Source organism: Bos indicus, chromosome 6 (assembly GCF_029378745.1).
Source record: "Bos indicus isolate NIAB-ARS_2022 breed Sahiwal x Tharparkar chromosome 6, NIAB-ARS_B.indTharparkar_mat_pri_1.0, whole genome shotgun sequence".
NCBI lineage: Eukaryota > Metazoa > Chordata > Mammalia > Artiodactyla > Bovidae > Bos > Bos indicus.
Genome location: NC_091765.1, coordinates 86,211,047 through 86,236,723, shown reverse-complemented (window position 1 = coordinate 86,236,723; position 25,677 = coordinate 86,211,047). Strand labels below are relative to the sequence as shown.

The following is a 25,677-nucleotide window of genomic DNA, read 5'->3' as shown; positions in this document are numbered from 1 at the left end:
GACTGCAGCCATGAAATTAAAAGATGCTTACTCCTTGGAAGGAAAGTTATGACCAATCTAGACAGCTTATTAAAAAGCAGAGCCATTACTTTGTCAACAAAGGTCCATGTAGTCAAGGCTATGGTTTTTCCTGTGGTCATGTATGGATGTGAGAGTTGGAATATAAAGAAAGCTGAACATCAAAGAGTTGATGCTTTTGAACTGTGGTGTTGGAGAAGACTCTTGAGAGTCCCTTGGACTTCAAGGAGATCCAACCAGTGCATCCTAAAGGAGATCAGTCCTGGATGTTCATTGGTAGGACTGATTTTGAAGCTGAAACTACAATATTTTGGCCACCTGATGCGAAGAACTGACTCATTGGAAAAGATCGTGATGCTGGGAAAGATTGAGGGCAGGAGGAGAAGAGGACGACAGAGGATGAGATGGTTGGATGGCATCACTGACTCAGTGGACATGGGTTTGGGTAGACTCCGGGAGTTAGTAATGGACAGGGAGGCCTGGAGTGCTGTAATTCATAGGGTTGCAAAGAGCTGGACACGACTGTTTGACTGAACTGTTAGTGTAATTCTTTTTTTCCAAATGTGTGTGTGTGCCTGCTAAGTCTCTTCAGTCGTGTTTGACTCTGTGTGATTCTATGGTCTATAGCCCGGCAGGCTCCTCTGTCCATGGAATTCTCCAGACAAGAATACAAGAATGGGTTGCCTGTTCCCTCTTCCAGGTGATCTTCCTGACCCAGGGATCCAACGTGCTTCCCTTACATCTCCTGCATTGGTAGGCAGATTCTTCACTACTAACCACCTGGGAAACCCACTTTTTCCTAACATAAAGTAATTAATCACACTACGCTCTAACTTTCCCAGACATACAAGATCCATACAGTATGAAATGCACTCCAAATAACTGTAGATAATTTAAATTTAATTTTAACCAGTCTGATATGTTGATGAATATGAAAGGCTACAGAAGCTGAGGAGAAAGGCCAAATCTTGCTGGGTGGGTTTGTGGTTATGGAGCTCACTGGTAATCATAAATGTAGATGTATACCTGGTATTTTTCTGTAGGTAAGTATGGCGGTGTAAATATCAGAAAAATATTCAGACTACTTCTGCCAGAAGAGCTCTGTATCTGGTGAAATTGAATATGTGAGGGAGAGGGACCATCTGCCTGACCTTTACTGTTTATTAAGTCACACCAATATAAAAGACCATTTGAAAGATAAGGCAATCTAGTGGTATCCCTTGCAGTGAGAATCTGTTAAAATCTAGACGTATATATATATTTTTAAAATGGGACACACTTTAGAATGTTAAATGCTAGAGGAATTTTAGATGCCAACTCAGAAGCTTACAAAATAATCCCTCCATCCCTGTGATAGCATTATGAAGTATATCTAACTTCCATAAAAATTCTACTAAGAAGGGCATGGACTAAAGTCATTTGTGGCAACAAAGGATGATTTTCTCAAGGGATATACCAGGGAGATTAAAGTTTAGTACAAGGAAAATAAATGTGACTACAGAACCAATAATGACATTCACAAACAGGAACAGAGTCATGTTGTTTGTCAATCACTGCAAAACCAAGGGAAACAAAGGCATGGGGAAGAGTCAGGAGGGAGTCAAGAGTTCACCTTAGATAAACAGTGGCTTATTCAAAGTGTCCTGTGAACAGAGCTGACATTTGGTTCACTAAAGCTTAAAAGTGCAGGCCAGGGGCCAGGCACCTGTGTACATATGAAAAGGCATAGCTATAAGTTGTCTTTTTTTCACTTGTTTATGCGCTTGGGCAATTTCAAGAGCCAGAATTTTTTTTCACCTATGAGTTCTCCTTATCAGCTGCTCCCTGATGCCAGAATTTTCTCCAAGAGTGTGATTTCATTTTTATTACAACTTGTGAACGCTGTTCAAATGCAGCCATAGTTTTGAGCTCTTTTAAATGCTACTCTTTGACAAAGAATGCTTAAACATTTACCTAAATGAGTACGTGCTAAGGATTTAGATTTTCAGAAGGTTAGAGATGGAAGTGCAGGTTGCCTTCAGAGAGAAGTGGTTGGGAAAGGTCACTCATATTGCTAAGGTGTCTTTGAAAGACCAGGTTTAGATAGGAATAGAATAGGATGAGAGTGAACATATGTTAGGTTAGAAGGGAATAGGTTTATGAGCCTACAGACAATAAAGACATTTGACTATTTTATAATTATTCTGGAAGATGGCATCATTAAAAATTGTCCTTTGTGTATTGTCATTTTCTTAACCCTACAGTTCAGTTCAGTTCAGTCACTCAGTTGTGACCAACTCTTTACGACTCCATGAACTGCAGCACTCCAGGCCTCCCTGTCCATCACAAACTTCTGGAGTTTACTCAAACTCATGTCCATTGAGTCGGTGATGCCATCCAACCATCTCATCCTCTGTCATCCATTTCTCCTCCTGCCCTTAATCTTTCCCAGCATCATGGTCTTTTCAAATGAGTCATTTCTTTGCATCAGGTGGCCAAAGTATTAGCGTTTTCAGCTTCAACATCAGTCCTTCCAATGAACACCCAGGACTGATCTCCTTTAGGATACACTGGTTGGATCTTCTTGCAGTCCAAGGGACTCTCAAGAGTCTTCTCCAACACCACAGTTCAAAGGATCAATTCTTCAGGGCTCATCTTTCTTTATAGTCCAACTCTCACATCCATACATGACTACTGGAAAAACCATAGTCTTGACTAGATGGACCTTTGTTGACAAAGTAATGTCTCTGCTTTTTAATATGCTATCTAGATTGGTCATAACTTTCCTTCCAAGGAGTAAGCGTCTTTTAATTTCATGGCTGCAATCACCATCTGCAGTGGTTTTGGAGCCCAAAAACTAGTCAGCCACTATTTTCACTGTGTCCCCATCTATTTGCCATGAAGTGATGGGACCGGATGCCATGATCTTAGTTTTCTGAATGTTGAGCTCTTAACCCTTCGGATTGCTAAAAAACATGTATCCTGAGGTAAGCATCATTTCATTCTAAATTAGGCAAATAAATGCCAACTATTTATATTACTGTGTCTTGATGTGTAATTTAGGTGTATGGAGGATTTGCAGGGCATCTTAGAGAAACAACTGAGATAATTGAATGTCTGGGAAATTGATTTTTTATGTAGGGTAAAGGACTTAAATCTTTTGGTTTGTGTTAAATAGGACCACATAGGATCACGGATTATTGTAAATATTAGAAATTATATTGCACAAAATTAAAGTGGTGGCATGTACCTCTTCTCCATATATATCACCCTACTTAAAGTATGAAGCTTGCTTTTGATATTTTTCTAGAGCCATCATTGTAGGCTTTATTTCCTTTCTTCAGTAAGAATTTATAATACAATAGAGCTTATAATGAGGTGGCAGGGATTGAAATTAGACAATACAAAATACATTTCATATCTTTTAATGTGAAAATTCATTTGCATCTATGAACATTTAATAACACTATTGGATGGAAATGAAACGATATGCAGATCCTACTTGAATCCCCTTATCATGTGCATTGTCCTGATTTTCCTTTGTATTTGTTTGAGTGAATCTACTCTTTTCCATAATTATTTGATGATTTTAGCCACAATTACAACCAACTAATCATAACGCTGCTTCTTTACTATCAGGCATGACTCATTTCCTTGCAGAAAAACTTACTTAATTTCACTGCAGTTTTTTCCCTAGCTCTATTGAAACCATCCTAAAAATTCAAAATTTCAAATCCTAAAAGATGATGCTGTGAAAGAGCTACACTCAATATGCCAGCAAATTTGGAAAACTCAGCAGTGGCCACAGGACTGGAAAAGGTCAGTTTTCATTCCAATTCCAAAGAAAGGCAATGCCAAAGAATGCTCAAACTACCGCACAATTGCACTCATCTCACACACTAGTCAAGTAATGCTCAAAATTCTCCAAGCCAGGCTTCAGCAGTAAGCGAACCATGAACTTCTAGATGTTCAAGCTGGTTTTTAAAAAGCAGAGACATTACTTTGTCAACAAAGATCCGTCTAGTCAAAACTATGGTTTTTCCAGTAGTCATGTATGGATGTGAGAGTTGGACTATAAAGACAGATGAGCGCTGAAGAATCGATGCTTTTGAAGTGTGGTGTTGGAGAAGACTCTTGAGAGTCCCTTGGACTGCAAGGCGATCCAACCAGTCCATCCTAAAGGAGATCAGTCCTGTGTGTTCATTGGAAGGACTGATGTTGAAGCTGCAACTCCAGTACTTTGGCTATCTGATGCAAAGAGCTGACTCATTTGAGAAGACCATGATGCTGGGAAAGATTGAGGGCAGGAGGAGAAGGGGATGATAGAGGATGAGATGGTTGGATGGCATGATCGACTCGATGGACATAGGTTTCGGTGGACTGCAGGAGTTAGTAATGGACAGGGAGGCCTGGCGTGCTGCAATTCATGGGGTTGCAAAGAGCCGGACACGAACCCAGTGACTGAACTGAACTGAACCCCTGCGTTCAGGCTTTGTTACTGGATGATTTAGAGGTCTGGCATCTGGGCTACAATAACTTAACTATATCAATTCTTTTAGATATTGTGATTTTAGAGACAACAATATTTTTAAAGGATTGAGATTATTATGCAGCTATTTTTTCAACAGCTGAGAGTTTGTCCTAAAGTGGTTAAGTGGCTAATGTCCTGAAGCTAACAGTTGTTACAGCCGGGGCCCTGACTTAGGATGCGGTGTTTCTGTTAACTAGTACTCTGTGAATCATCCTTAACTATTTCCTGAAGTCAAAATTCTACTGATGTCAAAGTTTGTGTTTTATTTGGCCCCAACGAATCAAAACTTCAAAACTTTTTCTTAGCTTTTGAATTTTCCAGGCTACTGGTAACCTGTGTCATCACACTAGCAGCCAGTCCATACTTCCTGCCATCACCCCTCCACAAGCCAAGGGACATGGCTCCAGGGTCCTCTGTCTTCAGTTTTCCTTCCTCTCTTTGTAAGTAGTCCCAGGTGAGTTTTTAAATATGTTAACCTATTCCTCATTTTTTTAAAAAATGAAAGTCTTGTTTTTAGTATGTTTTGCTATGTTTCTTTTAATTGAAGTATAAAGGATATAAATATTATAGAAGTTACAGGTGTATTGTGATTTACGCTTTAAAAAAATATTATATTAATTGTATTCCCTGTGTTGCAAGATATAACCTTGTAGCTTATTTTATACATAAAAATTTGTACCCCTTAATCTACTCCTTAAGTTCCTTTCTTTGTGCTTCATGTAGGGCCAATTCTGTTTGTAGGATCTCAGCCTTTTTCATTTTCTTTCTCTTGATTTTCAGATTCAAACCGACTTCACTAGAATCTGACTTATAAGGATATATATATTTAAACATACAGAGTTATGAGTTTGCCAAAGGTTTTATTCATTGCTCAAATACCTTCCTTCCCATGTCTGAGTAGGGTGATTTAACAAGGAGTTATTCTCTCATCAACTTGATATCTAACTCCAATCTGAATTCTGTCTATTGCCTCTGGGGCCTCCCCAAGAGGTTTCTTTGTTCTAATATTTGGAACCTTTGAATGTTAACTTATTTGGCAAAAAAGAAAAAAAAAACATCTTTGAGAGATGTGATTAAGTTTAGAGTTCAAAAATGGAGAGATTATACTGTATTACCTGGGTGGGCCCTGAATGCAATCTTTAGTTGTGTCCGACTCTTTGTGATCCCATGGACTGTTGCCTGCGAAGCGCCTCTGTCCATTGACTTTTCCAGGCAAGAATACTGGAGTGAGTTGACATTTCCTCCTCCAGGGGGACTTCCTGACCCAGGGACTGAACTTGGGTTTCCTGTGTCTCCTGCATTGGCAGGCAGATTCTTTGCCACTGAGCACCTGGGAAGCCCCAAATGCAATCACATATACCTTTTAAAGGTAAGATTTGAAAACATACATGGGAGAAAATACTGTAAAAAATAATCAGACAGAGGCTTGATGCTTTATTCCCTGAAGATTAGAATGATGCAGCCACAAGTTACTAGATGCTAATAGCTATAGAAAGAAACTGGGAGGGTCACAGCTCCCCAAAAGCGTATCAAGGGACCATTGACCCTGTGACATATTAATTTCAGCCCAGTCAACTTAATTTTGGACCTCCTGAAATGTGAGGGAATGAATTATTTATTTAAGCCACCAACTTTGTAATTTGTTGCAATAACCAAAAGAAATTGGCACACTTATGCTTAATTTCATGTTAGTTTGTATTATTTTCTCTCAGTTTTCTATGGACTGCCTGTTTATTTCAAGTTTAAGGTTCTCTTTTATACTTTTACAAAAACATTAGGCCAGAGCTTTGACATTTTCAGTTCCCCCTCTCCCAGATTTATTATCTCCATAAATCATTGTTGCTCTTCAAACAGTTCCTGCTTCAGTGATTCTCTCAGAATCAGCCTTATCATCTATTATCTACCTCCTTTAATGTGTCCTATAGTTAACTTGTGATTACATTGTAACTCATGCTACATTCCTCAGTTTACTACTTATCTTCCTAAATCCTGTTTGCCCATAATATCCTGAGCTCACTATCTCTTAAAAAAGCTTCTAGCTATAGCGTCTCTAAAAATTCCTAACTTCTATAAGCTATAGTAAAATATGCTAACTGTACAACATTCCTTAAATCTTTAACTTCTAACTATTTTAATTATTTCTAAGCCCTAAATTCAGTAAACTCCTTTGCCATAAACATTTTCCTCACAAATAGGCTTCAGATATCAATCCCTCCCATGGCCTCAAGCTATGGCCTATGTGCTCATCCTGGAACACTCTTTTGTAAAAGTCCTTGAACAAATGTCAGTGATCAACTTTATGAATTATTTTCTGAGCAATGCTGCAGAAGGCTTTGTGCCTTCTCATGCTCTTCTCAAGACCAATAAGCACCTTAATATTCCTTTTCAGTCAACTCAGCTGAGGAGAGGAAAAGACAAGTCAGAATTACAAGGCCTAACTCCTTCATCCCGGGATCCGTGCCTGCGGAATGAGGAGAGGGGGCTGGGGACCATGCCTCCATTTTGTCAGTAATGCCTAACACCGCTCCCGACAGGAAAGGGTCCCAGGCAGTGCATCCATCCCATGGGTGAGACTTCGGATTGCAATTTCAAGAGCTCCCACTTATTACCCCAGGCCACAAAGTGTTGTCTTTACCAGATTGTGCACAAAAATGCAGCTCTGGTTTTACTTTAATCTTTTTAAAATACTGTGTTTCACTCTGTAAGTCAAAGGATTTCATTAGACCTCTGGGGGATTGGCCAGACCCTCAGGGACTCAAATTTTAAGACCTATTCCCTTTCTTATCTAAAGTACCACTTGATTTGCTGTGCTTACAGATAGGCATGGAATCCAGACAGTGTCCAGACAGGTCAGAAGCAAGTCAGCTCTCCTACTTCTGAAGGCTGAACAAGACTTCCTCCATTTTAATTTCCTTAACAAAATACTTTCTGTTTACTTTCAGAAGAAACAAATTGGAAACAAAAAATAAAAAAATTATTTTTGTGTTGTATTTTTTATATAGGGTTTATTCAAAAGAAAAGCACATATTGCCATCAGATGTTTAAATCTCTGACAATTATTATTTACATAGTTAAGAAGTAACCTTTTAAAATTGTGAATTGGAAAAAAAAATAAACCATAAATATCATTTCTGTATAAATTAAATCCAATGAAAAAAATCACAAACAAACCTGTATGGTGAGACTGATTATTTAAATGTTTTTTATTGAAATATATTTTTAATGTAACAGAATGGTAGTCTTTGAAAAGAAAATAAATTTTTTTAGCTTTCAGTGATTCTTGTTCCAATTATTCCTGAAAAAGAAAGATAACATATTAGTTTTGTATAAAAAGTATCAAATGGCTATAGAAAATTCCTCTTGTTGCATTATGATTTTAACATTAAGGGACTATATTGAATGGTTATCTATAAATCCATGCTACTATTAGAAGTCACATTTAAGAGATTCAAGTTTGTTTTCCTCTATCTTCTTATAGCTATTATGCATTCTCATAACAATTTTAAAATGCAATGTTAATTCAATGTTATGATTTATTTGCATGCATGCATATATTACATAGAGTATTTTGTGTGGGAGTCTTGGGATCAGATCACCAATCTCCTGATACTGAATGACTTGAAGTAGAATTCCTTCTCTGTCTTAAAAAACTTTTGTAGAAAAGTAGTACTCTTCTTTTACCTGTTATGAATTGTCATTAATATAGTAAGGAAAGAAATATAAATGTTTATTGAAAATATGAAAGTATTAAATTTGTATTAAACCAATACAATATTGTAAAGTAATTAACCTCCAATTAAAATAAATAAATTTATACTTAAAAAATAAATAAAATAAAAAAAATTTTGGAATACCTTGAACTGATTCACTAATAAATACTCTTTTATCTTATATAATAGTAAAATAAAAACCTCAAAGAATATGACAGTAGAAAAGGTTTAACTCAACATTTAAGCCTTAAATTTGTTTTGTAATAGCTACTGTTAAGAGGCATCACCAACAATAGTAAAAGCTATCACATTAGGTCTTCAATTCTACTGTAAGCACTGATGTCATCTTAGCAGAAATCCTGATGTGGTTAACAGTCAAATAAAGCCTTGCCATTTTCCTGTCTAGTGAATATTTATAACAGTCAAATTGGAAAAGATTTATGAAAGGATAAAAGAATGAGGTCACAATAAAGGATAGAAATGGTATGGACATAACAGAAGCAGAAAATATTAAGAAGCAGTGGCAAGAATACTCAGAACTATACAAAAAAGACTATAATGACCCAGATAACCATGATGGTGTGATCACTCACCAAGAGCCGGACAATGTGGAGTGTGAAGTCAAGTGGGCCTTAGGAAGCATCACTACAAACAAAACTAGTGGAGGTGATGGAATTCCAGCTGAGCTATTTCAAGTTCTAAAAGATGATGCTGTGAAAGTGCTGCACTCAATATGCCAGCAAATTTGGAAAACTCAGCAGTGGCCACAGGACTGGAAAACGTCAGTTTTCATTCCAATCCTAAAGAAAGGCAATGCCAAAGAATGTTCAAATTACCATGTAATTGCACTCATCTGATACTCTAGCAAAGTAATACTGAAACTTCTCCAAGTTAGGCTTCAACAGTACATGAACTGGAAAGTTTCAGATGTTCAAGCTGGATTTAGAAAAGGCAGAGGAATCAGATGTCAAATTGAAAACATGTGCTGGATCATCGAAAAAGCAAGAGAGTTCCAGAAAAACATCTATTTCTGCTTTATTGAATATGCCAAAGCCTTTGACTGTGTGGATCACCACAAACTGTGGAAATTCTGAAAGAGATGGGTATACCAGACCACCTTACCTGCCTCCTGAGAAATATTTATGCAGGTCAAGAAGCAACAGTTAGAACTGGACATGGAACAGCAGACTGGTTCCAAATTGGGAAAGGAGTATGTCAAGGCTGTATATTGTCACTCTGCTTATTTAACTTATATGCAGAGTACATCATGCAAAATGCTGGGCTGGATGAAGCACAAACTGGAATCAAGATTTCCAGGAGAAATATCAATAACCTCAGATATGCAGATGACACCACCAGTATGGCAGAAAGTGAAGAAGAACTAAGGAGCCTTGTGATGAAAGTGAAAAAGGAGAGTGAAAAAGCTGGCTTAAAACTCAAAATTCAAAAAACTAAGATCATGACATCCAGTCCCATTACTTGATGGCAAATAGATGGGGAAACAATGAACACAGTGACAGACTTTATTTTCTTGGGCTCCAAAATCACTGCAGATGTTGATTTCAGCCATGAAGTTAAAAGATGCTTGCTCCTTGGAAGAAAATTTATGACAAACCTAGACAGCATATTAAAAGGCAGAGACATTACTTTGCTGACAAAGGTCCATCTAATCAAAGTTATGATTTTTCCAATAGTCATGTATGGATGTGAGAGTAAGACCATAAAAAAGCTGAGTTGCTGAAGAATTGATGCTTTTAAACTGTGGTGTTGGAGCAGACACTTGAGAGTCCTTTGGACTGCAAGGAGATCCAACCAGTCCATCCTAAAGGAGACGAGTCCTGAGTGTTCATTGAAAGGACTGATGTTGAAGCTGATACTCCAATACTTTGGCCTCCTGATGCGAAGAGCTGACTCATTTGAAAAGACCCTAATGCTGGGAAAGACTGAAGGTGGGAGGAGAAGGGGACGACAGAGGATGAGATGGTTGAATGGCATCACCTACTCAATGGACATGAGTTTGAGTAAACTCCGAGAGTTGGTGATGGACAGGGAGGCTGGGTGCTATGGTTCATGGTATCGAAAAGAGTCAGACATGACTGAATGATTGAACTGAACTGAACTGAACTGAACTGATACTGCTATCAGACTTAGCTTTTGGAAACAAAGAACTGGTCAAATTATGTAATAAAGGTAAATAAATTCCTTTGGATATAGGAAACAGTCTAAGACATTTAGCAGTGTTTTCAAGGCCCACTTTTCTGAAGTCTTATTTCTTTTTACCCATACTTTCTAAAATAGCTCTTTATCTCCACGTGAGTCATGAACTGTAAGTGTGTATATAGACTGATGGAAGGAGAGTGCTTTGTGTTAAAGAAACATACTAAAGGAACATGTTAATATGTAGAGCATTGGAGCATAAGGATGGCTCTTCAAACTTCTGCGGAGCAGTTCCATGCAAGCATTTAACTTGATCCTGATCTCTATCAGGAATAAGGGTACAAGAAGCAAAGCTTTACCTCCTTCTAGGAAACAACTACTATGCTAATGCTATGCTATGCTAAGTCACTTCAGTCGTGTCCGACTCTGTGCGACCCCATAGATGGCAGCCCACCAGGCTCCCCCGTCCCTGGGATTCTCCAGGCAAGAACACTGGAGTGGGTTGCCATTTCCTTCTCCAATGCATGAAAGTGAAAAGTGAAAGTGAAGTTGCTCAGTCGTGTCTGACTCTTAGCGACCCCATGGATTGCAGCCTAACAGGCTCCTCCATCCATGGGATTTTCTAAGCAAGAGTACTGGAGTGGGGTGCCATTATCCAATTAGTGGCAATACACTTTAGAAATTATTCACTGTTGAATTTAAGCTCTCATTTGTCTGTAGCCTGTGCCCAGGTTTCAGAGTATCTTCCATGTACTTTGAAATTCTTCTTTTCCTTTTTTAAAATAGCCACAGCTCTAAAACTTAGGGACAAAGGGCTTCTATTTTTTTTTTTTTAAATCATAGTTTTTAAGAAAATTTAGAGGACTATGCTGCTGCTGCTAAGTCGCTTCAGTCGTGTCCGACTCTGTGCGACCCCAGAGATGGCAGCCCATCAGGTTCCTCCATCCATGGGATTTTCCAGGCAAGAGTACTGGAGTGGGGTGCCATTGCCTTATAGTTTTGGTCAAAATAAGTAACAGAAACTGAGTATACCATCTTGTCTGAAATGAACTTAAAAAATACCAAAATATGAGAAGCAACTATTTCTCAAGATCTGAATATCAGTTATGAAGAACAGCAATCCCTAAGAGACAAGAAGCAGAGGAAATGAACCTTATGATTGTCTTAGCTTACTGCTTGCATTGTTTTGAGGCCTTAGTGAAGGGAGATGGAGCCGGGAGTCTAGGAAGACCAAGATAGCTAAAATTCACAGAGTAGAGAATCTGAAGGAAAGAGGAAGACAAAGACATAGATACAAAGATCTAAAAAGGTTATCCTATGCTTATAATGGAGAAGGCAATGGCACCCCACTCCAGTACTCTTGCCTGGAAAAATCCTATGGACGGAGGAGCCTGGTAGGTTGCAATCCATGGGGTCGCTAGGAGTTGGACATGACTGAGCGACTTCACTTTCACTTTTCACTTTCATGCACTGGAGAAGGAAATGGCAACCCACTCCAGTGTTCTTGCCTGGAGAATCCCAGGGACTGGGGAGCCTGGTGGGCTGCCGTTTATGGGGTCGCACAGAGTCGGACAAGACTGAAGTGACTTAGCATAGCATAGCATGCTTATAACAGCGTTATTTACAATAGCCAAGATATGGAAGCAAGGTACATGTCCATCAATAGATGAATAAATAAGGAAGGTGTGATTACCTGTATGTATATACACAATGGAATATTAGTCAGCCATGGACTGTAGCCCACCAGGCTCCTCTGTCCATGGAATTCTCCAGGTAAGAATACTGGCATGGATAACCATTCCCTTCTCTAGGGGATCCTCCCATTCCAGGGAGTTAACATGGATCTCCTACATTGCAGGCACATTCTTCACCATCTGAGCCACCAGAGAAACCCCATATATATTGGTAGCTCGGTCATGTCTGACTCTTTGCGACCCCACAGACTGTAGCCTATTGGCTTTTCTGTCTATGGGATTCTCCAGGCAAAAATACTGGAGTGGATTGCCATTCCCTCCATATATATACAAACATATACAAATACTAGTCAGCTATAACAAAGAATGAACTTTTGCCATTTGCAACAATGTGAATGGACCTACGAGTATTATGCTTAGTGAAATAAGTCAGACAGAGAAAGACAAAGTCTCTGTGTTATCAACTTATGTGGAATCTAAAAATTAAAACAAAATACTGTATATAACAAAACAAAAAAAGACAATTATGGAGCACAAACTAGTGGTTATTGGTGGGGAGAAGGAAGGTGGGAGGGAGAAGATAGGGGTATGGGATTAGGAGATACCAACTACTATGTATAAAATAGATAAGCAACAAGAATATACTGTACCACACAGGGCAATATAATCAATGTTTTGTAATAACTTTACATGGAATATAATCTTTAAAAATATCAAATCACAATGATGTGTACCTAAAACTAATATAATATTGTAAATCAACTATAAGTCAATATAAATAAATAAATAGGTTATCCTGAGATATGATGATACTACCTCAGGTCAGGTCAAGAGCCATCTGAAAAGATGAAAAAGTATCTAGTGCTCAAAATGGCACAGTATCTGGCAGGAAAAAACATTTTTATCACACATGCGTGCTAAGTCACTTCAGTTGTGTCTGACTCTTTGCAACCCTATGGATTGTAGCCTGTCAGACTCCCTGTCCATGAGATTCTCCAGGCAAGAATACTGGAGTGGGTTGCCATGCCCTCTTCCAGGGGATCTTCCTGACTCAGGGGTGGAACCTGCATCTCTTATATCTCCTGCATTGGCAGGCAGGTTCTTTACCACTGGAACCACCTGGGAAGCCCTTGATCACACAGCCAGAGTAAAAAAGCTTAGTTTTCACAGGTCATATGGCTGAGCACTCAGAATGATTTGATCTCTGCAATGGGAAAAATTATCCTTAGATCAAAATGTTTCTCCATTCCTGTTTACTAAAGGTGAAAATCACATGTATACCTGTGGCGGATTCATTTCGATATTTGGCAAAACTAATACAATTATGTAAAGTTTAAAAATAAAATAAAATTAAAAAAAAAAAACTTAAAAAAATAAAGGCGGAAATCACACCAACCTAATGATATCCTAGAATAAATTCTTTCCCTCAATATCAGAAGCAAGGCAAGGCTGTCCATCTAATCAGTTTTATTGAATATTGAACTAAGCAATTTAAGCCAGTATTGTATGCAATATGTAACTGGATATAAATAAATGGTATAAATGGTATTCAGCTTGGAAGTTAAAATGTTCATCAACAAATGAATGGGTAAAAATTATGATATATCCATATAATGTAACATAACTTTGCAAAAAAAGAGACTGAACTATTGATATGTATAACTACATGGATAAATCTCAGAATAATTATGCTTAGTGACAGAATCCAGGCACAAAAGAGTATATACAGTATGATTCTGCTTATACAGCATCCCAGAAATTGCAAACCAATCTGTACCAACAGAAAATACATCAAGAACAAGAAAAAGGGGAGTGTGGGAATATTTAAAACAAACAAACAACAACAACAACAAAAAAAACAGTAGGATACTTCCGGCTATTGTGAATATAGTCTTATCTTGGTGTTTTTTTTCATTGCTGTTCTTCACTCACTAAGTCGAATCGGACTCTTTGCAACCACTTGAACTGCAGCAAGCTAGTCTTTCCCTGTCCTTTACTATCTCTCTGAGTTTGTTCAAGCTCATGTCCATTGAGTCAGCAATGCCAACAAACCATGGGTGTGTATATACATGCCCAAACTTATCGAAGTATACGTTTTTAGTATTGGTAGTTTTTTTTTATATCCTATCTCAAAAAAGCTGTTCAAAATATCTCAGTGGATATATGTTTGTTTATAGAGAGACTGTTTCTTTCCTGCTACTATAAATCTCATGCATCACAGGACTAAGACTGAGGCCACTTACCCGGTCAAAAGAAATAGAGGACTGAGGTTCTGGGGCAGCGAGGGCATCTGCTGCAGGCTCGGCTTCATCAGGCTCTGTGATAGTAAGTGGTTGGACATCTGGGACAGTATGTGGGGGTGTAGTAGGTGGGACAAGAATCTCAACTATATATGTATTTGCAGAAGGTGCAGCTTCATTAGGTGAGTATAAAGGTCCTATAGGTCTACTTGAGACAGGAACAAGGCGGAAAACCCCAGTAGGAGGAAGTTGACCGGAAAAAGGAGATATGGGAAGACCAGCAATACTGTAGAGGGGAGCTCCAAGAGCAGTGAAAACCAGGGGATTTGAGGGTACTGCAGGGTCATTGGGGAGGTTAGTCTTTGTAAGATAGACAGGAGGAGTGAAATCTCTGTCTGGCATGGGACAAGGAATACTTGCAGATGGGTTAACTGGACAAGGAATACTTGCAGATGGGGTAACTGGGTAAGAAATACTTGCAGATGGGTTAAATGGATAAGGAATACTTGCAGATGGGATAACTGGGTAAGAAATACTTGCAGATGGGTTAACTGGGTAAGGACTGCCTATGTTGTCACTGTAATCCTAAAGGAGAGCAAAGTAGTCAATTAAAGATGATTACCTCCATCCTATCTCTATATTACTTATGACTGTGATGACATTTAATAAGTAAAGATTATATTATATAATCTTTTGGGCTTATCACAAAATCCCCAGGGACTAAAGACTTTGCAATATAACTTCTCAATGAATGTAGATTGTTCCTCAATGGTTTGGGATACTTTGTCTTTCTTGATGGATTTTCAAAAACTTTTTAAAAGAATCAAATGAGTGGCTACTTTGTGCTGTCCATGTGCCATGTGTCCACGTGGATAGAACAGACAAGGTTTTTTTGCTTGTGCCAGGGTTGCTATCTCCCAGGTAGGAAGCTTCTTCATTAAAATTTAATATTGTGTATAATATTCTTTCCAATTTTAGGGTCCATTCCTGAATTACTGAGTTAAAATACTTGCTCCTGGATCATGAAGGTAAGATGCATGATACACAAGCAATAGACATTCAGAGTGTTCACAGAGACTGACACATAACAATGATTCATATTGTGATCAGGGAGTTCTAATTCTTATGATTAAAATCTTAATTCTTGTAAGAAATTAAAAGTAGTATCCCATATTGTTTTCATTTTTAAAATTATTTTCTGTTCCTTCGCCATATGTCTAATGGTATTTGGTTAAAACTGTACACATCTGGATCATATGTCTTGGCTTTTCCTTGATAGATTGTTGTGTTGATCTACTGCGTACTTGTGGGTAGATATTATTGTTATTTTCTTAACACTCTCCTGTCATCAGAATTAAGGCAAAAATGACAAAGAACTAAACAAAAATTCTAATGGCAGTAAACTGATGAATGTCTTGGTGTGCTACATAGGGATACTTTGAGTATTTGCTGCACAGAAGTCACCTAACAATTTGGGACATACTCCTCCTGCTACTAATTCCTAGATCATGCTTTCTTCTGCTATGCTTTCATATAGGCAAAATCTTCTCAGATTCATCACTTATTTTGTTGAAGTAAACTCAGTACAATATTGTTATAAAATCTTGTCAAAGCGTGAGAAGGAAACCTGGGCATAGCAAAACTTATATCCACTATAAAGGGGATATACTTGCTTAATGCTTTTGTTCATTGAAAAGAAATAAAATTCTTACAGTAAATATGTCGAGCACAAATATATTTATACTTAATAAACATTTTTCTATCAAATATGAGTTTAATAGGATTGATATTTTAACAGCAATATTAGTCACAAAATTGCATACAAAAAATCAGAGAGTTTTAAAATGTAAAATATACTTCAAGGTAGAAACAAATACATTTCTGTGCGTGTTAGTCACTCAGTCATGTACAACTCTTTGCAATTCCATGGACTGTAGCCTGCCAGGCTCCTTTGTCCATGGATTTCTCTAGGCAAGAATACTGGAGTGGGTTTCCCTTTCCTCCGAAATACATTTATACATAGATGAAAAAAAAAAAGTTTTACCTCATCAATAAAGTGGAAGCATTTCTAAAACAAAGGAAAAAGTTAATTCACTATGGTTATTCATTATGGAGCTCCAGAGAGATAAGAAAGGAGAGATAATAAAGACTTTTTAAGTGAAAAATTCAAATAAATACAGGAAAACAGCAGAATGGGAAAGACTAGAGATCTCTTCAAGAAAGTTGGAGATATCAAGGGAAAATTTCATGCAAATATGGGCACAATAAAGGACAGAAGCAGCAAGGACTTAAGAGAAGCTGAAGAGATTAAGAAGAGGTGGCAAGAATACACAGAAAACTATACAAAAAAGGTCTTCATGACCTTGATAACCATGATGGTGTGATCACTTACCTAAAGCCAGACGTGCCGAAGTGTGAAGTCAAGGGGGCCTTAGGAAGAATTAGTAAGAACAAAGGTAGAGGAGGTGATGGAATTCCAGCTGAGCTAGTTCAAGTCCTAAAAGATGATGCTGTGAAAGTGCTGCACTCAATATGCCAGCAAATTTGAAAGGCTCAGCAGTGGCCACAGGATTGGAAAAGGTGTTTTCATTCCAATACCAAAGAAAGGCAATGCCAGAGAATGTTCAAACTACTATACAATTGTGCTTATTTCACATCCTAGCAAGATAATGCTCAAAATCCTTCAAGCTAAGCTTCAGCAGTATGTGAACTAAGAACTTTTAGATGTATAAGCTGGATTTAGAAAAAGTACAAGAACTGGAGATCAAATTGCCAACATCTTCTGGATCATAGAAAAAGTAAGGCAATTCCAAAATAATGTCTGCTTTTGCTTCATTGACTATGCTAAAGCTTTTGACTGTGTGGAGCAGAGCAAACTGTGGAAAATTCCTAAAGAGAGGGCAATACCAGACCACCTTACCTGTCTCCTGAGAAACTTTTAGGCAGATCAAGAAGCAACAGTTAGAACTGAGCATGGAACAGTGGACTGATTCAAAATTGGAAAAGGAGTATATCAAGGCTGTATATTGTCACCCTGCTTATTTACCTTTATGCATATTGGAGTTGCTCAGTCGTGTCTGACTCTGCGACCCCATGGACTGTAGCCTACCAGGCTCCTCTCTCCATGGGATTTTCCAGGCAATAGTACTGGAGTGGGTTTCCTTCTCCAGGGGATCTTCCGGACCCAGGTATTGAATCCGGGTCTCCTGCATTGTAGACAGACGCTTTATCATCTGAGCCACCAGGGAAAACATATGAAATGCCAGGATGGATGAAGCACAAGCTGGAATCAAGATTGCTGGGAGAAATATCAACAACTTCAGATGTGCATATGATGCCACTATGACAGCAGAAAGCAAAGGGGAACTAAAGAGCCTCTTGATTAATACAAAAGAGGAGAGAGAAAAAGTTGGCTTAAAGCGCAACATTGAAAAAACTAAGATCATGGCATCTGGTCCCGTCTGTTCATGGCAGATAGGCAGGGAAACAATAGAAACCATGACATACTTTATTTTCTTGGGCTACAAAATCACTGGACGGTGACTGTAGTCACAAAATTAATAGATGCTTGCTTCTTGGAAGAAAAGCTATGACCAACCCAGATAGCATATTAGAAAGCAGAGACATCACTTTGCTGACAAAGGTCCGTATGGTAAAAGCTATGGTTTTTCCAGTATTCATGTATGGATGGGAGAGTTGGACCATAAAGAAGGGTGAGAGTTGGAGAACTGATACTTTTGAATCGTGGTGTTGGAGAAGACTCTTGAGAGTCTCTTGGACTGCAAGTCGATCCAACCAGTTAATCCTAAAGAAATTAACCCTGAATATTTACTGGAAGAACTGATGCTGAAACTGAAGCTCCAACGCTTTGGCCGCCTAATGCAAAGAACCAACTCATTGAAAAAGACCCTGATGCTGGAAAAGATTGAAGGCAGGAGGAGAAGGGGCTAACATAGGATGAGATGGTTGGATGCCATCACCAACTCAATGGACATGAGTTTGAGCAAACTCTGGGAGATAGTGAGAGAAGCCTGGAATGCTGCAGTCCATGGGGTCATAGAGTCAGACATAGTGACTGAAAAACAACAACTACATCAGACCTCCAGCAATGGGACTTCACTTCCAGAGGAAGCCTAATCCAGTTTTGTATAATTTGAAAATGTAAACTATTAAGATCATCTGCCTGGAATTCTGGTTCCCTATAATTTTATTCTCCGCCAACCCACTGCCTTTCTGAATTCACTTCTTTTCCTTACTGTTTATTCATTTTAAGATTACACAACTTTTATTATTTTGGCATCTGAAAATTTCTTTTGAAAAGTTTGGCACAATAAACTGCATACTCATTAACATGTCTATGCATCATTATCAACACTATAACTACAATATACAATTGTAGAATCGCTGTCTACACTTATTTGATGATTATACTATTGCTGCAATTTTAAAAGTCCATTTACTTACCCTTGCAAAAGAAACATACATGAGGCAGGCCCAAAGGAGAAACTTCATGTTGGTTGACCCTACGAACATTAATGTTATAAATTGATTGTTTCAGAAAACATACAATATATTTCATATTTTTCTTCTTTAGAATAATAAAAGTATCTATGGCTTTATTAGTCTGACAGAATGGGAAAGACTAGAGATCTCTTCAAGAAAATTAGAGATACCAAGGGAACACATTTCATGCAAAGACGGGCTCGATAAAGGACAGAAATGGTATGGACCTAACAGAAGCAGAAGATATTAAGAAGAGGTGGCAAGAATACACAGGAGAACTGTATAAAAAATATCTTCACGACCCAGATAATCACGATGGTGTGATCACTCATCTAGAGCCAGACATCCTGGAATGTGAAGTCAGGTGGGTGTTAGAAAGCATCACTATGAACAAAGCTAGTGGAGGTGATGGAATTCCAGTTGAGCTATTTCATCATCCTGAAAGATGATGCTGTGAAAGTGCTGCACTCAATATGCCAGCACATTTGGAAAACTCAACAGTGGCCACAGGACTGGAAAAGGTCAGTTTTCATTCCAATCCCAAAGAGAGGCAATGCCACAGAATGCTCAAACTACCGCACAATTGCACTCATCTCACACACTAGTAAAGTAATGCTCAAAATTCTCCAAGCCAGGGTTCAGCAATATGTGAAGCGTGAACTTCCAGATGTTCAAGCTAGTTTTAGAAAAGACAGAGGAACCAGAGATAAAATTGCCAACATCCACTAGATCATGGAAAAAGCAAGAGAGTTCCAGAAAAACATCTATCTCTGCTTTATTGACTATGTCAAAGCCTTTGACTGTGTGGATCACAATAAACTGTGGAAAATTCTGAAAGAGATGGGAATACCAGACCACCTGACCTGCCTCTTGAGAAACCTATATGCAAGTCAGGAAGCAACAGTTAGAACTGGACATGGAACAACAGAATGGTTCCAAATAGAAAAGGAGTATGTCGAGGCTGTATATTGTCACCCTGCTTATTTAACTTCTATGCAGATTACATCATGAGAAACACGGGGCTGGAAGAAGCACAAGCTGGAATCAAGATTGCTGGAGAAATATCAATAACCTCAGATATGCAGATGGTGATTGCAGCCATGAAATTAAAAGACGCTTACTCCTTGGAAGGAAAATTATGACCAACCTAGATGGCATATTCAAAAGCAGAGACATTACTTTGCCAACAAAGGTCCGTCTAGTCAAGGCTGTGGTTTTTCCAGTGGTCATGTATGGATGTGAGAGTTGGACTGTGAAGAAAGCTGAGCACTGAAGAATTGATGCTTTTGAACTGTGGTGTTGGAGAAGACTCTTGAGAGTCCCTTGGACTGCAAAGAGATCCAACCAGTCCATCTTAAAGGAGATCAGTCCTGGGTGTTCTTTGGAAGGACTGATGCTAAAGCTGAGACTCCAATACTTTGGCCACCTCATGGGAAGAGTTGAGTCATTGGAAAAGACCCTGATACTGGGAAAGATTGGAGGCAGGAGGAGAAGTGGATGGCAGAGGATGAGATGGCTGGATGGCATCACTGATTCGACAACTGAGCAACTGAACTGAACTGAAAACTAAAAAAATAAAAACCTATCAATTCTCTGATTTGATTTTAAGTTACTTGCTTATTTCAGAACCATAAAAATAGCGAAGTTTAAATGTAATTCCAAAACGCACTTTGCAAATATGTATTAGGTGTGTGTGTACTGAATCACAGCAGTCACGTCTGACTCTGTTAGACGCTATGGACCTTAGCCAGCCAGGATCCTCTGTCCATGGGATTCTCTAGGTAAGAATATTGGAGTGGGTTGTCATGCCCTCCTCCAGGGAATCTTCCCAACCCAGGACCCAGGGATCAAATCTGCATTGGCAGGTGGGTTTTTTTGTTTACCAGTGCAGCCACCTGGGAAGACCAAATATGCACTACTTATCTGATTTTTTTTGCATCAGTTGGTAATTGCAGTGAAGGAATCTTATGCTTTATTTCATTTTAAGTATAGAATACAATTGAAAAACAAATTGTTTAAAAATTAACAGTATAGTCTCTCTTCTTATGTTCAGTTCAGTCGCTCAGTTGTGTCCGACTCTGCCACCCCATGAACCGCTGCAAGCCAGGCCTCCCTGTGCATTACCAACTCCTGGAGTCCACCCAAACCCATGTCCATCGAGTTGGTGATGCCATCCAACCATCTCATCCTCTGTTGTCCCCTTCTTTTCCTGCCCTCAATTATTCCCAGCATCAGGGTCTTTTCAAATGAGTCAGCTCTTCTCATCAGGTGGCCAAAGTATTGGAGTTTCAGCTTCAGCATCAGTCCTTCCAATGAACACCCAGGACTGGTCTCCTTTAGGATGGACTGGTTGGATCTCCTTGCAGTCCAAGGGACTCTCAAGAGTCTTCTCCAACACCACAGTTCAAAAGCATCAATTCTTTGGTGCTCAGCTTTCTTCACAGTCCAACTCTCAATCCATAATGACTACTGGAAAAACCATAGCCTTGACTAGACGGACCTTTATTGGCAAAGTAATGTCTCTGCTTTTTAATATGCTGTCTAGGTTGGTCATAACTTTCCTTCCAAGGAGTAAGTGTCTTTTAATTTCATGGCTGCAATCACCATCTGCAGTGATTTTGGAGCCCCCCAAAATAAAGCCAGCCACTGTTTCCACTTTTTCCCCATATATTTGCCATGAAGGGATGGGACTGGATGCCATGATCTTAGTTTTGTGAATGTTGAGCTTTAAGCCAACTTTTTCACTCTCCTCTTTCACTTTCATCAAGAGGCTAATTAGTTCTTCTTCACTTTCTGCCAGAAGGGTGGTGTTATCTGCATATCTGAGGTATTGCTATTTCTCCCAGCAATCTTGATTCCAGCTTGTGCTTCCTCCAGCCCAGCGTTTCTCATGATGTACTCTGCATATAAGTTAATTAAGCAGGGTGACAATATACAGCCTTGACGTACTCCTTTCCCAATTTGGAACCATTCTGTTGTTCCACGTCCTGTTCTAACTGTTGCTTCCTGATCTGCATACAGGTTTCTCAAGAGGCAGGTCAGGTGGTCTGGTATTCCCATCTCTTTCAGAATTTTCCACAGTTTATTGTGAGTGTTACAAATATTAATTACCTACCAAAATAATTATAATCATTAAAACTTAGAAGAGCCCCTCCATCCTGTGAATTTATTATTGACCACAGTATCTCCAGTTATACATAGTACTGAATAAGAAATGGCAATATGATATTGTTCGGTAGGTAGAATAGGGAAAAGGAATCCAAAATGGCGGTGGCTAAAAGACAAGGAAGGTCAAAGGAAGGTCCGAGGACCAGAGTGAAAACTTCAGGCAGAACAAACAGCACTACTGGCTAAGCCCAATTTGCATAGGGCAGGCCCAGGTGGAGAAAAAAAACATATAAAAGGAGGAAGCGCTTTCTCATGGCCTCTCTCCCGCGTGCGTGCCCCTGCCCTCCCCCCTCACTCTCTCTCTCTCCCTCCCTCTCCACGTACTCCTCCACTCTCTTATTTTCGAGTCTTGGATTCTCCTGCTATCTTCTAAATAAAATGGAGCTGTAACACTGATTTGCCTAAGAGCTGTAGCATGGTTTGTCCAAGACCCGAGAGCTGTGACGCACCAAGGGCTTTAATGTCCGTTGCTCCAAATCTTTGTTGTGACGAGACAAAGAACCAAGGAACATACACTCGTGTGACAATATCATACTGGTTGGCAGTGCTCAAGTAATCATCGGAGCAACATGAAGTTATTTAGCTTGGTACACTCTTGAATCATAATATTGGCTGCAGTGTTTATTCAGAGCAAGAGAATCCTTTCTTCAAGTGCATAATATTCTTTCTGTGGAGTCAATTAATACAAATCCCACTACTAAAATCCTCAAAGAAGGAACAAAAAGTGCTGATATACAAGCATAAAATATTTTCCTCATCTTATTCTGAGCTATAACATATGTCTGACATTCAGTAAAGAGAGTTACAAGATACACTGAAAGTCAAGAAAAAATTATGAAGATAAAAAGAAGCCATCAGACCAGAGTCAGTTATATAGATGTTGGAATTCTCTTCAGGGGATCTTCCCAACCCAGGGATGAAACCCAGGTCTCCCACATTGCGCGTGGATTCTTTACCGTCTGAGCCGCCAGGAAAGCCTACGTGTAAATTTCATTGACCCTCTATTTCTGACTGTTACACTGAAAATTAGTATTATTAAGTCCATTACTTTGTGAGTCAACAAGTTAGGAAAACTGCAGATTATGTTTGACAGGTGGAAAGAATAGACATGAACAAACATGAGAGTACTCTTCTGTTATGTACAAGCTAATACCCACAAATGTTAGGTGACCAGAATACAGATAGAGCAGAACATATCTTGCTATTTTGTAATAATGGAAATAGGATACTTTATTCATTGTTATTGACTGCTATGCTCTTGGAAATGTCAAGATGTTTAATTTACAAGAGAAATACTTAACAAAGATATGTCACTAACTATTGTTACCATAAGTATGCAATCCACCTCCAAAGTTTTGTAATGTGTTTTCCTGCTTTCATATGTTTTAAGTCTTTTTCAATTATAGGAGACCCTTTAGGTATCTATCTGTACCCATAATATAAACTTGCATCTAGATAGTGTTTGACAAATCCTTGAAGATTATTTGTTGATTGAAAAAAGCAGCTACAATGAATACTGTGTTCCAGTTTAATCTGTGGTAATAAAATATTACCATCAGTCTTCCTTAATGACTCAGTGGTAAAGAATCCACCTGCCCATGCAGGGGACTCAGGTTGGGTTCCTGATCCCGGAAGATGCCTTGGAGAAGGAAATGGGAACCCTCTTCAGTATTCTTGCCTGGGAAATCCCATGATTAGAGAAGTCTGGCAGGCTACACTCCATGGGGTCAGAAAGAGTCAGACACGACTTAGCGACTAAAACAACAAAATAAATAAAATATTAGGTGTGGAGTATATGGAATATATGGAATTCATTCAAGTGTCAGATAATGTTTTGATTACTGAGGACTTGATGTCTGCTTACACATTGCCACTGATATTGCTTACATTTTAATTTGGAAAGCCAACAAATATAGACAGGGTTTTAGAAGTCAACTGGGTATATCTGTTTAAATTTGGGAAACAGTAATTTAGAGCTGAATTTATCTAAATAATTAAGAGCTGATTTTAATCAGCCGATTGTATGTGGCAATTAAAATGTTTAAAGTGGACAATATGATTTAGGAAAAAATATGTTGAAATTGAAAAGAAGTGGCTGTGGCCAGAGGCCTAGAGAGCATTGATATTTGTGTAGGAGAAAGAAATGGAGTATTTCCAGTAAGAAATAGCTAAATAAAGACAATTGTAAGAATCACCAGGACATAAATATCAATAGATCCAAATAGAATGTTGCCCCTGAAGACAACATATTTTTTTTTGCTAAAATTTCCTCATCCATAAGGTATAATAGTATTAAGAGTTATTAGTAATATAAGAGTATTGTTAATAGTTATAAAGATAATTGAAAGTGAAAGTGAAAGTGAAGTCGCTCAGTTGTGTCTGACTCTTTGCGATCCCATGGACTGTAGCCTACCAGGCTCCTCCGTCCATGGGATTTTCCAGGCAGTAGTACTGGAGTGGATTGCCATTTCCTTCTCCAGGGGATCTTCCCAACCCAGGGATTGAACCCAGGTCTCCCACATTGTAGACAGATGCTTTACCATCTGAGCCACCAGGGAAGTGTGCACATAAGCTGTTCAATAAGTTTCAGATGTTATAATCATTTTTATTACTTTGCCCAGTGAACAACACTGAACAGGATAGAGTACAGGGAAATTTTAAAAAGCACCAGAGGAGCTATTAGTTTCGAACCAGAGAAAGATCACCACAGCCCTTGAGATTTGAAGGAGACAGTTAAAGTTATGTTCAGATTGAGATCAAGTTAGTGAAGTGTAATGCTAGTGAGGTGGATAGTGTTTAGGATTGATAAACTCAATATTTGTCAATACAGTAGAAAGGTAATTTTTTTTTTCAGTAAGATAATTAGGAGTTTAGAGAGAGTTGAAGAAGGCAGCTAACTCTAATGCCAAGACAACAAAGATTGGTAAGCAGTCTTTCATGACTAACATGTTTAGAAATGTTTAAAAAACAAACTTACTTTAGTATTCAGCTGCTTTGCATGAAGTAGCAGTAGAAATTTAGTTCATGGTTGTATGCTTTCCAGTAGCACTAAGTGCAGAGGGACAGAAGAGTTACATGAGTTATCAAAATGATACTTTAAAAAAAATCAAGGGTGAAGTCTGGGCTTTGTAAGAAAGGAAGTGAGGAGAATAAGAAATAGAATGGAATATATTCAGAGTGTTAAGGGATGGAGTGTTCTATGAAGACAAAGTAAAATTCTCTTAGCTTCTACCCCTTCCACTCTTTCAAAATATATGGCATGTGTACCCTTCTTCTGAGAAACCCTTCAGTGTTCAGCCTGAATAGGAAAAAAAGTGAGGTTAAGAGGGCTTGGATAGAATGGAGTACAATGAGAAGGTTAAAGGACTGGAGTAGTCTACTGAATCGAAGAAGTCTCCAATTTTCAAATCTTTTCATCAAAGATACATATCATATAATGTCACTTGCTTATGAAAACTCCTCCAATGTCTTCCCATCACAAGCAAATATTTCACAGAAATTTCTAAGCTCAAAGAGCTTTCATCTTTATTCTTTCCTCTTTAATTCACTTTCCTTTAAGTTCCCTATCCGTCTGTCTTCTTTGGATATGTCACCCTTCTAGAGTTTTCTTATGTTCCATGCATGAATCCATTTGTTTTTGCTATTTCTCCAGTTGTTAATACCATTAATAGGGGGCT

The 25,677-nt window shown here is 38.6% G+C and overlaps 1 protein-coding gene across 1 annotated transcript; it reads right to left on the bottom strand.

The window, feature by feature from the left end:
- Positions 1 to 14,114: 14,114 nt before the first annotated feature.
- On the bottom strand, positions 14,115 to 25,118 carry PRR27 (proline rich 27). The gene is made up of 3 exons (XM_070790976.1): positions 24,978 to 25,118; positions 18,794 to 18,852; positions 14,115 to 14,914 (listed from the first exon to the last, which is right to left on the bottom strand). Exons 2-3 carry the CDS (start codon positions 18,839 to 18,841, stop codon positions 14,261 to 14,263), a joined length of 702 nt encoding a protein of 233 aa, XP_070647077.1. The 5' UTR covers positions 18,842 to 18,852; positions 24,978 to 25,118; the 3' UTR covers positions 14,115 to 14,260.
- Positions 25,119 to 25,677: the final 559 nt, after the last annotated feature.